The sequence below is a fragment of the Daucus carota genome, chromosome 2 (assembly GCF_001625215.2).
Source record: "Daucus carota subsp. sativus chromosome 2, DH1 v3.0, whole genome shotgun sequence".
NCBI classification, from domain to species: domain Eukaryota; kingdom Viridiplantae; phylum Streptophyta; class Magnoliopsida; order Apiales; family Apiaceae; genus Daucus; species Daucus carota.
Genome location: NC_030382.2, coordinates 8,803,935 through 8,819,205, shown reverse-complemented (window position 1 = coordinate 8,819,205; position 15,271 = coordinate 8,803,935). Strand labels below are relative to the sequence as shown.

The 15,271-nt window shown below is 38.9% G+C and overlaps 1 protein-coding gene across 1 annotated transcript; it reads right to left on the bottom strand.

The window, feature by feature from the left end:
• Nucleotides 1-2,341: 2,341 nt before the first annotated feature.
• On the bottom strand, nt 2,342-3,004 carry LOC135150886 (uncharacterized; the record flags this gene model as incomplete). Its single annotated transcript, XM_064088522.1, has 1 exon — nt 2,342-3,004. A coding segment is annotated over exon 1 (663 nt), but the record flags the coding sequence as incomplete, so codon positions are not given.
• Between the last annotated feature and the right edge of the window lie 12,267 nt (nt 3,005-15,271).

Here is a 15,271-nt window from a genome sequence, read left to right as displayed (position 1 = left end):
AAGACAACATCTTAACATTGTTTCCAATGAGTAAAATGTCATCAACATAAAGCACTAGAAAAACCACTGCATTTCCCTCACATCTCTTATACACGCATGCTTCGCTTGGACATTGATCAAATCCATATGACTGGACTGCCTGATCAAAGCGAATGTTCCAATACCTAGAAGCTTGTTTAAGTCCATAAATAGACCTCTTCAGCTTACAAACAAGATGCTCTTGGCCTTCTTTAATGAATCCCTCTGGTTGCTGCATATAGATGGTTTCCTCAAGATTTCCATTAAGGAAAGCTGTCTTGACATCCATTTGCCAAATCTCATAATCGAGATGAGCTGCTATAGATAAAAGAATACGGATTGACTTAAGCATGACTACTGGCGAAAAGGTTTCCTCATAATCGATACCTACTTTCTGAGTATACCCTTTCGCAACAAGTCTTGCTTTCCAGGCTTTCACCTTTTTGTCTGATCCCCTCTTTTTCTTGTAGACCCACTTACATCCAATAGGTTTTACACCTTTGGGTGGTTCCACGAGCTCCCAGACCTGATTAGAATACATTGATTCCATCTCAGAATCCATTGCCTTTTGCCAAAGACTTGCATCTTTGTCCTGTATTGCCTCTTCGTATGTCCGGGGATCATCATCATGTTCACCAGAGACCAAGTCCGAAGACTCTCCCAAAAACATGAATCTGTCGGGCTGTCGAACAACCCTCCCACTACGACGAGGAACTGGTGCGGTATTAGTGACCGGTTGCACAGTCTGCTGTGGTTGTTCTACTTGTACTACAGGTTCATTATTCGTCCCTCCCACTAATTCCTCTAAAACGATACTACTCATGGGTTTGTGATTCATTATATAGTCTTCCTCTAAGAATCTTGCATTGGTGCTAACAGTGACATCCCGATCCTTAGGACTATAAAATAAATAACCTTTTGTTCCCATGGGGTAGCCTACAAACAGCTTTACTTCAGTACGAGATTCTAGCTTAGTCGCGTTCTTGTTCAGCACATGTGCTGGACAACCCCATATCCGAATGTGTCTCAGACTCGGTTTGTCCCCGGTCCACAATTCTAAAGGGGTTTTAGGAACCGACTTAGAAGGTACTAAGTTCAGAAGATAAGCTGCTGTCTCTAAGGCATGTCCCCAAAAGGACTTGGGTAAATCTGAATAACTCATCATCGATCTAACACTCTCTAAAAGAGTCCGGTTCCTTCTCTCTGCTACACCGTTCTGCTGGGGTGTGCCTGGTGCAGTCAACAGGGATTCTATCCCATTCTCTGATAAATATTCCCTGAATTCCCCAAGCAAGTATTCGCCACCACGATCAGATCGTAGTGACTTGATACTTTTATTATGTCGCTTCTCCGTTTTAGCTTTGTACTCTTTGAATTTCTCAAAGCACTCAGACTTACGGTGCAACAAATAAACGTATCCATATCTAGAATAATCATCAATAAAAGTGACGAAATACTCATAACCACCTCTTGCTTGGATATTCATAGGTCCACATAAATCAGAGTGAACCAATCCTAACACTTCTTTGGCTCTATTCCCCTTTGCCTTAAAAGGCCTTTTGGTCATTTTACCTTCCAAGCAGGATTCACAAACTGGAAATGGCTCCACTGCCAATGAGCCTAAAGGCCCGTCTACTACCAGTCTTTGAATCCTCCTCAAGTTAATATGACCTAATCTCAAGTGCCAAAGATATGTTTGGTTCAAACTAGAAGGTTCCTTTCTTTTATTAGAGGTAGAAGATGTGTTGTTCAATACCCTATGTTGTAGTTGCAGTGCGGGTTGACTAGGATTAATTATATACAAATTGTCTTGCAATGTACCAGAACATATAATCCGTTTATTCATCATAATAGAAACATTACGATCCAAACAAACATTATAACCATCCATAGCAAGTTTAGAAACCGAAATCAAATTCCTTCTAAAAGAAGGTACATAAAGACAATTGTTCAAAACCAAAATCCTATCAGAACCAAAAGATAAATGAATAACTCCTACTGCAACTACTGCTACTTTCGTAGCATCTCCCATGAACACGTATATCTCGCCATCTCTAAGCATTCTGGATTGCTGGAACCCCTGCATAGAGTTACAAACATGATCAGTGGCTCCAGTATCTACACACCAAGTGCTCGTAGATATAGCCGCTATAAATGTTTCTGTAACTAGAGAAAGAGACATACCAGTATTGTTTGTCTTCTTAGGAAGAGGACAATCCTTTTTCCAGTGACCCGACTGCTTGCACCGGTAGCACTTCCCCTTAGGCTTTTTCACACCACCTTGAACCCCCACTGCCTTCACAGCTTGCTGTGTCTGAGCCTTTTTCTTCTTCTTATTGCCTTTCGGCTTAGAGGAAGAACCTTTCTCAGCCACATTCACTTGAACACTCTGGCGAAATAATCCTTCAGCTGCCTGAAGTTCTGTCAGCAGTTCCGCAAGACTATACTGCCTCTTGTTCATGTTGTAATTCAAGCGGAACTGCTCAAAACTCTTGGGCAAGCTCATAAGGACAATGTCAATCTGGGTTTCCCCGTCAAGCTCTGCACCAAGGATCTCTATCTCATTCAGATGTGACATCATCTTGAGAACATGATCCCTTACAGGTGTACCTTCAGCCATCTGAGTGTTCATTAAAGCCTTCATGGCTACTTGCCTAGCAGCCCTATTCTGATCTCCAAAAAGTTCCTTGAGATTAAAGAGCATATCCGAAGCAGTGGCCATAGCCTGATGCTGATGCTGCAAAACACCCGACATTGCTGCCAGAATGTAACATCGCGACATCTCATCAGCCTTTGTCCACCGCTTATAATACTCTTTCTCCTCATCAGAAGCATCAGCAGCGGGCTGCTCAGGCTTGGGTTCATAAGTGCAAAACTTGTACTCCTCAGCAGTCAACACAATGTCCAAATTACGTTTCCATTCAATATAGTTAGGTCCGGTAAGTTTGTTATCCTTAAGTATGGTGAACAGTGGATTAAACCCCATTATATCCTGAGAATCATGCATGAAAAAATCACATTACACATAAAGAAGGGTGCATAAAAAATTAAGTCCTATTGGTTCCTCTAACAATTATTAAAATTAAATGCACTAACGTTTAAACACCATAAGTTTCTGGTACGTCACGATGGGTGACATGTATACCACCTAAATTTGTTTAAACGTTACTTCGGTCCTATTACTAAACAATAAGCCACGTTGGGGTGGTCTATATTATTTTTCATAGCTAAGTGTATACCATCATCAAATCTTAAATTACCTGAAACCTATGGAACTTGGTACGCCACGATGGGCGGCATGTATACCTTCCAATATTTCTCGAATAGAATACTTCAATTCAATATTCGTGTCTGGTTTGACTTCTAGGCAGTGGAGGAGTCACATCGGTCTCACTTAATACCCATAAGCCTTAGAAATCGCCCCAAATCAGAGATAAAGAAAATTCGTATCTATTCGTATTAATTCAAGAAGTTTGTTCCAGTAATATCTATAACATTCTAGGCACCATAAATTACATGCCACGATGGGTGACGTATACATAATTTATATTCGCCTTATATGTTAAATTACATACAAACAATGATGGAGACCATGGGATTTAATACCATATTAACTCCCTCTCCCACTTAGAATTTACTTTGAGGATTTTAATCTAGATGCATCGCCCTATGTTATTTCTTCGAAGTCCACATGCATACTATCATGGTTATAGCAACATAAAGAACACATAACATGGCAGCATACTAGCATGATTAAAGCATTAATTAAAAACATCCCTATGTCCATGTCATTCTAGCATGCGAAGGGTTAGTATCACATGGCATAACAACACAGACAAGAAACACATAGTAGCAATAATCAAGAAAAGGCAGAAATTATGTAAAACATAATGAAACACATCCACTATTATGGCCCCGGAAAAACAGCTTCGAAATCATCCTTCGAAAAATTCCGAAAATCTTCGAGAGCCCGTTTGGAGGCCTAAACAGCCTCAGAACGCCCTGAAAAACTGCACCAAATGGACTACGTCCTGGCTCTGATGCCATTGTAGGAACAATCGGACCTTGGTCCTGCGTTTTATGATATTAATTAAAAGTTCGAACAGTATATTAACCTTAATCGCTACGGCGCAAGCGATTCAAATCCACGTCTTCTACTGTATTCCTTGATTCTCCTTGGACGAAGTGTGGCCTTCGATCTCCCAAGGTGTGCCTCTCCTTAAAGCTCCGAAAACCCAAAACCCTAGCTGTCTCCTTGAGAAAAACGTATGCCTCTCTCTGACTCTAGGATTAATTCGTTTTGGTGTGTCTTTCAGCTTTAGGAGAACGAGAATATATATAGGCTACAGCAGGGATCATGGATCATTAGGTCAGGCCTTCCAATGACATTCCGGGCCAGGCCCAATGTCATTAAATATTAATTCTATCCACTAAAGAACTAATATTTGCACTACCTTTCCTAATTCCGTAAATTAATTATTTAATTCGGCTCCCATATTAATTGCTTATAAATTCCCCATGTTTAAGATATCGCATGTCCATTAATTAAATTAATTTCTGACAATTAATTTAATCAATATCTTTTATCCTTGATCATCCACTCAACCTTATAATTATGCAAGAACAAATCTGCCTGCAGGACTAAAGCATAATTATCTTTATGAGCTTTCAAGAGGACATCATCACCCGAATATATTTTTCGGACACGGTTTCCTTTTATAGTCAATATCCCACTCTGTATATAATGTCATTGCCCAATACATAAATTCGTAATTTAAAATAAATTACTTAATTTATGAGTCAAGGCATGTGCATTAAATACAAGTGTCAATCACTATATCCGGATTAAGAACTTAAGCATTAATAACATCATAGAATCTTAGTTCTTTATTGTCAGAATTAAAGAAACAATTATTCTACTATTTTGATCCCGTTCAATATACACAAAGTATATAAGTATTATTCAATAGTCAAGATAAACTATTTCCAAATAATACTTCAGCCGTTCCAGTGGTTTGTCTAACACCACCTCGACTGTGAACCTTTATTATATTATATAAGGAGTCTGACAATCTAATCTTCTGCTATCCCATTTGATACTAGATTGTCTACAATATATAATATACAGACAATGTGAAAACATGCATTGAAGATTCTCAAATAATTGTTATATACTTCAAACGAATATTTCAGTATAACCCTAACAGAGCTCACCTACTTTCTTGGTTTACAAGTTAAACAAGTAAAGGAAGGTATATTCATAAATCAAACTAAGTACATTTATGATCTACTTAAAAAGTTTGATTTATTGGATTGCAAAGAAGCTAAGACTCCCATGCCAACAGCCACCAAATTAGAGTTAAGTCCTAATGAGAAATCTGTGGACATCTCTAATTATAGAGGCATGGTTGGTTCTCTTTTATATTTGACAGCTAGTAGACCAGATATTATGTTTTCTACATGCCTCTGTGCTAGATTTCAATCTGATCCTAAAGAATCACATCTTATTGCTATAAAAAGAATATTCAGATATCTTAAGGGAACACCAAATCTTGGTATTTGGTACCCTAAAGACTCTGGATTTGATCTAATTGGATATTCAGATGCTGATTTTGCAGGATGCAAAATTGATAGAAAAAGTACAACAGGCACCTGTCAATTTCTTGGTGACAGATTGATTTCTTGGTTTAGCAAAAAGCAAAATTCTGTATCAACCTCTACAGCTGAGGCTGAGTACATTGCAGCTGGAAGCTGTTGTGCACAATTATTGTGGATGAGAAATCAATTACTTGATTATGGATTAAATCTCTCAAAAATCCCAATATTTTGTGACAACACCAGTGCTATTGCTATAACTGAAAATCCAGTACAACACTCAAGAACCAAGCACATTGACATCAAATACCACTTCATAAGAGAACATGTGATGGCTGGTACTGTTGAAATGCATTTTGTTCCAAGCGAAGAACAGATTGCAGATATTTTCACAAAGCCTCTTGATGAATCCACATTCACAAGGTTGGTAAGTAAATTAGGTATGTTAAATTTCTCCTAATTTAGAGTGAATTTTTCTGTAATTTGGCAGCCAGAATTTGATTAATTTTGATTTATCAAAATTGAATTAGTTATAATTCTGGATAAAGTCTATAATATTTCAACTGATGAACTAGTGAAATTGTTTCAACCGATGTTTGAAACAATATCCTCTTGCTGTGTTTTTCATTCAACTGATGACACCAGTTGAAGACGCTTTCAACTGATCTTCATCAGTTGAATAGGAAGTTTAAAGAGGCGCTTATTTCATCCGTTGAAAGTATTATCAGATCTGAGCCGTTGAAATTTCTTTTGTCTCTCTCCTACTTTATACACACGATCGTGTGTGTAATTTTTGTAGAGTTCAATAAGAGTAATTTCTTCTCAACGGTAATTTCTCAGCCAATCACAGCAATTTTCTGAGAAAGTATTTAAGTGTTTTAATTTATTTTCATTTCTTTTCATCTCACTCTTTCGAATTCTCAAAGCTCTCTTCTCTCTCTGTGCAAAAGCAAGTTCTAATTTCTCTTCAAGCTTTCTCTGTAACTGCAATGGCACCAATGAAGAAGTATACTGCACCAAGTGGGTTCATTTATGAGAAGAACAACTTCGCATCATTTGTGGATACCAAGGCAGTAGAGGAGAAGGAGTATCACAGGATGATGGAGTTCATCAAGTCAAGCCAGCTCTCTTATGCTATGCTTGAAGCTCCTACCATCTACCATGAAATAGTGGAGGAGATGTGGACCTCTGCAGAGTTTAATAGTGAGCATGAAACTCTAACCTTCTCTGTCAATAATGAAATTCATTCTGTCAATGCTGATGTTATGAAAGCATGCTTTAAGATTCCTGAAGATACTGTTTTATCTTTGCCTAGTGATAATCAGTTGGTTAATTTACTTTATGCCATGAATTATGTTTTGCCAACTGATGCCTTAGGTAAAATAGAAAGAAGGGGTCTTAGGAGAGAATGGAGTTATTTATGTGATGCTTTTATTAAGGCATTTTCTGGTAAAATTAGTAATTTCAATGCACTTACTTCCCAGATTTTACAAATGCTTTACATGTATCTGACTAATGAATATTTCAACTTTGGTGGTTTGATGATCCAAGAAATTGGGGAGAAACTAGGTGATAAAACTGGTAGACCTAGGAATATTTATTATGTCAGATTTCTCATGATGCTAGCTAATCATCTCAACAAAAAGCTAGTTATTACTAACAAGGAAGCCAAGCTTCCCAGTTTTGTGCAGGAAAAGAGAGTCTTTAAAGACCTCTTTAGGATGAATTTATACCCCTCCTTGGAGGTGGTGTACCTGCCAATAATGGAGGCTGGAAAGGAAAAGCAGGTACATGGCTTTCCTACTACTCTCTCTCAACCCTCAACTTCTTTGCTTTCTGCCATCAGGGCTGTTGAAGAGGCCCATCAACAGTCCACACAAGTGGCAAAACCTTCTAAAACCAAGTCTTCTAAACCAACCTCAGATGCCTCCCAAAAGGCATCTGTTGTAAAATCCAAGAAACACAAACCTGAGGGGAGTGTGATTGGAGGATGTGAGGGGGAGGGAAAGGGTGAACATAAAAGAAGCCCTAAGAATAAGGAAGGAAAGGTGTGTGCTGACCAGCCTGGCCACTCTGCAGTCTCCCAAAAGACTGTAGATGTTAATATGGAATTAAACTCATCCCTAGCAGCATCCTCCCAAAAGGATGTTGCTATTGAAAATAGTCCTCAACCAGGGACACAGTTAAAAAGGGGGAGGGACACCACTTCTTCACCAATAAAAGCTTATGGGAGAAAGAAGATGAGAAGTGACAAAGTTAAGCACTCTGCACACACACAGGCATCCATTCTGGATTTTATGCCTTTAACTTCTCAAAGTCAGATTGATGTGACTCCAATAAATGTGGAGTCACATCCCCCTTCTTCATCTCAACAAATCACCCATATTTATGATCTTACCATCTCTACTACTCAAACACAATCCCCAACCTCTTCTGTGGATGTGGAATTAATTCACACCACACTTGTAAATTCTCCATCTTTGGATTTCATGGAGAAGCCCCCATCTGAGATTGATCATCATCATTTTGATGATTTATTGGATCTTTCTCTTCCACTTCCTTCTTCTGTGACAGTGTGTTCTGTGGATTTTCCTTTAAAATCAATCACCACAGACTCAACTATCACAGCTTCTAAACCTATTTCTTCATTTTCTTCAACTGATCTCCCTCATCAGTTGAACAGTGTTTGTCCTTCAACTGATCTGCTTAACAGCTCTCATCAGTTGAATGCATCCTCTACTCATGTTTCAACTGATGTCCCTCATCAGTTGACAACTGTTGCTACTTCAATTAATTTACCTTTTTCTACAGCAGTTGATCACATGGTAGCACAAACACTTCTAGGATTGAGTGGAGTGAGCTATGGAGTGGAGAGGCAGCCTAGTGAGCTGGCAAAAGGAGAGGGTGTGGAGAGTCTGGCATTTTCTTCTAGCCAGGAAAAAGGAGAGGATAAGAGTGACCCTTTAGTAAGGGTAAGTGAGGGAGAGGTAAGTGGTGTGGTGAGCCAAGGGGAGCCCTTGATGCAAGAAAAGAGAGAAATTGAGAGAAATGCAGGTGTCAATGAAGGGTTTAGTGAACAAGAGTTTCAAGCTGAATACAGATCCATATTGGATAGTGTTTCACTAGACCCTGAGACTTTTACTCATGGGATGTCCTCCATTCAAGAATTTGCCAGATTGGACAATCAAGCAGCTGAGAGGCACCTCAATCTGATTCACACTACATCTTCTATGCTTAGAGCAAAGGAGGCATTTACAGCTCTGCCTGCCAATGCTGGAGATGATTTTCATTATGATGATAGTGATGAAGACCTCAATGATACTCTTGAGGAATCCCTTGTTGAACAACCTACAACTTCTCTACCTTCATGGCTCTCCATGCAGTCTGCCAATGCAATTGCTGTTAGCATCGAGCTGGAAAGGCAAGCCTCCACCATTCTTCAATCACAATCTGGAAGCTCATCCTCCTCTCCAGCCATCTCTGCCACCATTGCCAGTCAAGCTCTGGACAATCTCAAGCTTCACAAATATCAATCTCTCCATTTTCAGCATGAGATAGAGCATCTCAATTCTCTCATTGCCTCTGTTAAGACTGATCTGACCAAACAAATTGATGAAAAGCTTCCAGCTCAGGTCAAATCAGCTCTTTCTGAATCTGAGCAAAAACAACTCCAATTGGGAAAGCAAGTGGAAGCTCTGGAAGCAAATGTCTATATCTTAAACTCTAGAATGGATGAGATGTTGCAGCATCAAAGAATTCAGACTGGACTTCTTCAACATCTTCTTCTTGCCTCTGGTGTTTCACTTCCCAGTCCATCCCCTACACTTGCTGCTAACAAAAAGGGGGAGAAAGAATTACCAACTCCTGCAGAATTGATCAGCCAAATTCCTCCTCCTTTCCACACTGAAAGGGAAAAGCAAAAGATTGAAAGGATGAAAGAATTGGACTCTATTGCAAAGAGAGTGGCTCAACTGGGCAAGAAATCTTCTACAGCCACCACAGCTCAAATCTCTTTTCCAACCACAACCACAATTCTAAGGGTGATTACACCTGAGATTGTTATCCCTTCCAAGACAGAAAAGGGTGAGCCATCATTTTTGAATGAGTTCAAGCCCATTCTGTTTCCAAACAATTGTAGCTACTCCAAGCCTGGAAAAGACTCAAGCTCAATCTACTTTCCACTAGCCAGGCCTGACAAAAATGAATACAAGCTTTTGGGCCAAGAGATCAAAAGTTACAAAGACTGTGCAGATGTGGCTTTAAAAGCTCATTTTGCCATCATCTACAGAGAAGGCCAGAAGCTGTTTATTGGAACTGGCCATCCTCACTACTCATTTGCAAAAGCTGAAGAGGTGGCCAGAGAATGTGAAAAAGAGGAGTTTGAATCCCAACTCTCTTTGAACCAAATAGAGGTTGATGAAAGGTATGCTATTGAGCTGGAAGAGGAGTTGGCAGCTGAGCTTCTAAATGAGAAAAGATTGCCTCTTGAATCTTCTCCAAAGAAAAAGAGAGTCAAATCTAAAACTAAGATGCCTGAGGAAGCCAAGAGAAGAGAAGAAGTGCCAGAAAAGCCTATCTCAAAGCCTTCCTATCCAATCAAGGACACCATAGTGGTACATCCAGATGTCAACTTCCATGATGAGCCAATAATGCCAAAGGAGGAGCCAATTGACTTGGAAGATATCCCAATTCCAGCCTTTCTTGTTCAAGAAACTTCCAAGCCTAAGAAGAAAGTCAAGTCTGTGGCTAAAAGGATGGCTAACCCTCCTAAACCTCCAAAAGAACCTGAAAACCCTGATGACTATCTCATTATTGCTAACATTGAAGAAATTTCTGAGTTGGAGCTGGAGCTGGATGATCTTCAAGAAGTAAGAGGAATAGAAGCAACTTCAAAATTACCTGAAAGATTGGTATTCTCTTACAAAAACAAGGGTGATGTCATCTGGCCTCTTCACAGAGTTCTGAATTCTGAGGGATTCAGTTCTCTAACAAAAATATATGGATCTATGAAGAGGACTGGAGGATTTACACCACCTGCAAAGCAAATGGTACTAAAGAGAATCCTTGAGATCAGGAAGGAATGGAACTCAGATGCTAGTCTACAAAGAAGGCTGAAAATTCCCTACACTGGAAAGAAAATTCATCATGAACCTACTCCAGTCATGGAATTTAGGGACAATCAAGGTGTTAGGAGATTTTTCAGACCTAAAGATCAACTCAAGGTTGCTAGCTTGAATACTCTGAAGACTCTCCAATCCAAGCTCAACAGACAAGACAGTGATGAAGAATGGTTCTACAGGATCTTTCAGAAACAGATCAATATTCTTGAAGAAAAACTTAAGTCCAGAAGAAGAAGATCTTCTAGGAACAAGTAACTGCTCAGTCTAGAGGAGCATAATTATCTGTAAACTTTTCTAACTCTTGTATTTAAATTCTGCATTTTATTTTATTAATGTTTTGTTATCATCAAGTGTAGAATTTATGTCTGCATCTTCTCCAGTCATAAATTGGGGGAGATTGTTAGGAATCAATAATTTTGATGATAACATAAACATTTTGTAACATGTCTTACTTAGAATCTTTATCAAATTTCAGTTGTAATTGTTATATTTCTTGTCTTTGGGAATTATCAACGGATGGGTAGAATAGGATGGCTAATTGTAAATATCCAATGCCATGTAATTTTATCTAAGTGAAGGATATTCAACTGATGAGATGTAACTATTCAACTGATGAAGACTGGATGATGTTTCAACTGATGAAAATCAAGCATTCAACTGAAGACAAAGTATTCAACTGATAATGCTGAGGAATTCAACTGATGAGACTGGAACAGCATTCAACTGATGGAGTCTGTAATTCATTCAACTGATGAGCCGGGCATTCAACTGATAAAGTAAAGAGCAGTTGAAAGCAACCAGAACTTTCAACTGATGAAGCTAAGAGCAGTTGAAAGTGACTAGAGCTTAAGTCTGACAAATCACATGGATCGAATTACACTAAAATAGACATGGAAGCCTAATTAGGAAAATAAAGAAGAAGCAGAAACATACTTATCTCATGCAGTGCAATCTGGATCAAATCAAGATGATGGTCAAAGATGAAGACATCTCAGAAAGCATGCATAAGACAAAGTTGTGCAGCATTGTTTTTAGATTAGAGTGCATTTTGTAATCTAGCTAAAAGCTTTGTAAAACTTGGAGTATATAACCAAGTTAGTAGCATCAGTTGAACTTGTTCAAATTACTTGAGAGAAAAATCTGAGAGTTAGAACTTGTTTGAGTGATGAACCAGCAGCTGTGCGAATTGTAAACAATCCACAGATTCTTCGATATAAAATCTCACGGGTGGATCATTCAATCCACCCGTATTTTCAATACTTGGTGTTTTTCTGTTTACTGTGTTCTTAGTATATTATTCTTGAATCTTTTAAACTTGTAAAAGATTGTATTCAACCCCCCCTTCTACAATCTTTCTCTTAGTTGGTGTAAAATAACAGAAGATGTGTTATTCAATACCCTATGTTGTAGTTGCAGTGCGGGTTGACTAGGATTAATTATATACAAATTGTCTTGCAATGTACCAGAACATATAATCCGTTTATTCATCATAATAGAAACATTACGATCCAAACAAACATTATAACCATCCATAGCAAGTTTAGAAACCGAAATTAAATTCCTTCTAAAAGAAGGTACATAAAGACAATTGTTCAAAACCAAAATCCTATCAGAACCAAAAGATAAATGAATAACTCCTACTGCAACTACTGCTACTTTCGTAGCATCTCCCATGAACACGTAGATCTCACCATCTCTAAGCATTCTGGATTGCTGGAACCCCTGCATAGAGTTACAAACATGATCAGTGGCTCCAGTATCTACACACCAAGTGCTCGTAGATATAGCCGCTACAAATGTTTCTGTAAGTAGAGAAAGAGACATACCAGTATCGTTTGTCTTCTTAGGAAGAGGACAATCCTTTTTCCAGTGACCCGACTGCTTGCACCGGTAGCACTTCCCTTTAGGCTTTTTCACACCACCTTGAACTCCCACTGCCTTCACAGCTTTCTGTGTCTGAGCCTTTTTCTTCTTCTTATTGCCTTTCGGCTTAGAGGAAGAACCTTTCTCAGCCACATTCACTTGAACACTCTGGCGAAATAATCCTTCAGCTGCCTGAAGTTCTGTCAGCAGTTCCGCAAGACTATACTGCCTCTTGTTCATGTTGTAATTCAAGCGGAACTGCTCAAAACTCTTGGGCAAGCTCATAAGGATAATGTCAATCTGGGTTTCCCCGTCAAGCTCTGCACCAAGGATCTCTATCTCATTCAGATGTGACATCATCTTGAGAACATGATCCCTTACAGGTGTACCTTCAGCCATCTGAGTGTTCATTAAAGCCTTCATGGCTACTTGCCTAGCAGCCCTATTCTGATCTCCAAAAAGTTCTTTGAGATTAAAGAGCATATCCGAAGCAGTGGCCATAGCCTGATGCTGATGCTGCAAAACACCCGACATTGCTGCCAGAATGTAACAGCGCGACATCTCATCAGCCTTTGTCCACCGCTTATAATACTCTTTCTCCTCATCAGGAGCATCAGCAGCGGGCTGCTCAGGCTTGGGTTCATAAGTGCAAAACTTGTACTCCTCAGCAGTCAACACAATGTCCAAATTACGTTTCCATTCAATATAGTTAGGTCCGGTAAGTTTGTTATCCTTAAGTATGGTGAACAGTGGATTAAACCCCATTATATCCTGAGAATCATGCATGAAAAAATCACATTACACATAAAGAAGGGTGCATAAAAAATTAAGTCCTATTGGTTCCTCTAACAATTATTAAAATTAAATGCACTAACGTTTAAACACCATAAGTTTCTGGTACGTCACGACGGGTGACATGTATACCACCTAAATTTGTTTAAACGTTACTTCGGTCCTATTACTAAACAATAAGCCACGTTGGGGTGGTCTATATTATTTTTCATAGCTAAGTGTATACCATCATCAAATCTTAAATTACCCGAAACCTATGGAACTTGGTACGCCACGATGGGCGGCATGTATACCTTCCAATATTTCTGGAATAGAATACTTCAATTCAATATTCGTGTCTGGTTTGATTTCTAGGCAGTGGAGGAGTCACATCGGTCTCACTTAATACCCATAAGCCTTCGAAATCGCCCCAAATCAGAGATAAAGAAAATCCGTATCTATTCGTATTAATTTAAGAAGTTTGTTCCAGTAATATCTATAACATTCTAGGCACCATAAATTACATGCCACGATGGGTGACGTATACATAATTTATATTCGCCTTTATGTTAAATTACATACTAACAATGATGGAGACCATGGGATTTAATACCATATTAACTCCCTCTCCCACTTAGAATTTACTTTGAGGATTTTAATCTAGATGCATCGCCCTATGTTATTTCTTCGAAGTCAACATGCATACTATCATGGTTATAGCAACATAAAGAACACATAACATGGCAGCATACTAGCATGATTAAAGCATTAATTAAAAACATCCCTATGTCCATGTCATTCTAGCATGCGAAGGGTTAGTATCACATGGCATAACAACACAAACAAGAAACACATAATAACAATAATCAAGAATCATAATAAAGCACATCCACTATTATGGCCCCGGAAAAATCAGCTTCGAATTCATCCTTCGTCAGAATCCAGATCTGTCCAGAAAACTTCGAGAGGCCGTTAGGACGCCTAAACGGCCTCAGAATGCCTCGAAAAATCCCAAAAAACACCTTCGAAATCACCACAATCGGGAGAAGCTAGCTCCGTCTCGTTCTGCCGTCTCCGAAAAGTGCTCATTCGCCCAAATCGGACACCGTATGCAAAAGTTACGCCCAAAACAGTGCAACACCCCCGAAACCCTAATCGCAGCAGCGGAAGATCCTTGTTTCTTGCAGCCCCGTTGATCAAACAATTACATACTAATTGTACAGACGAACCAGCCTATTCTATTACATCAGATCATAATCTAAAACAATTACAAATTGAATTACAAGATTAAACTATCACGATCAACCCTCGTGATTTACAACAGCCACGATAAACCACGTGGAATCCAAACATAACAGAATAATTAAAACACGGCCATAATAGTGGACAACGACCTGCATCACAGAATCACTATATACATGCATATATAATCATGACATGGACTACATATCATAAATCGCAGAACCGCAACCTGGCTCTGATACCATTGTAGGAACAATCGGACCTTGGTCCTGCGTTTTATGATACTAATTAAAAGTTCGAACAGAATATTAACCTTAATCGCTACGGCGCAAGCGATTCAAATCCACGTCTTCTACTGTATTCTTTGAAATTGGAATCAACTTGTAGTTTCATTCTTGACTCGTTTGAGCTTGAAAACAACTTGTAGCTTTATTATTGACTAGATTGAAGTCGGAAACAACTTGTAGCTTCATTCCAGACTCGTTTGAAACTGAAAATTACTTGTAGCTTCATTTTCGGTTGTTTTAAATTGGATTCAACTTGTAGTTTCATTCTTGACTCGTTTGTGCATGGAAACAATTTTTAGCTTCATTATCGACTAGATTGAAGTTGGAAACAACTTGCAGATTCATTCCAGACTCGTTTGAAGTTGAAAACAACTT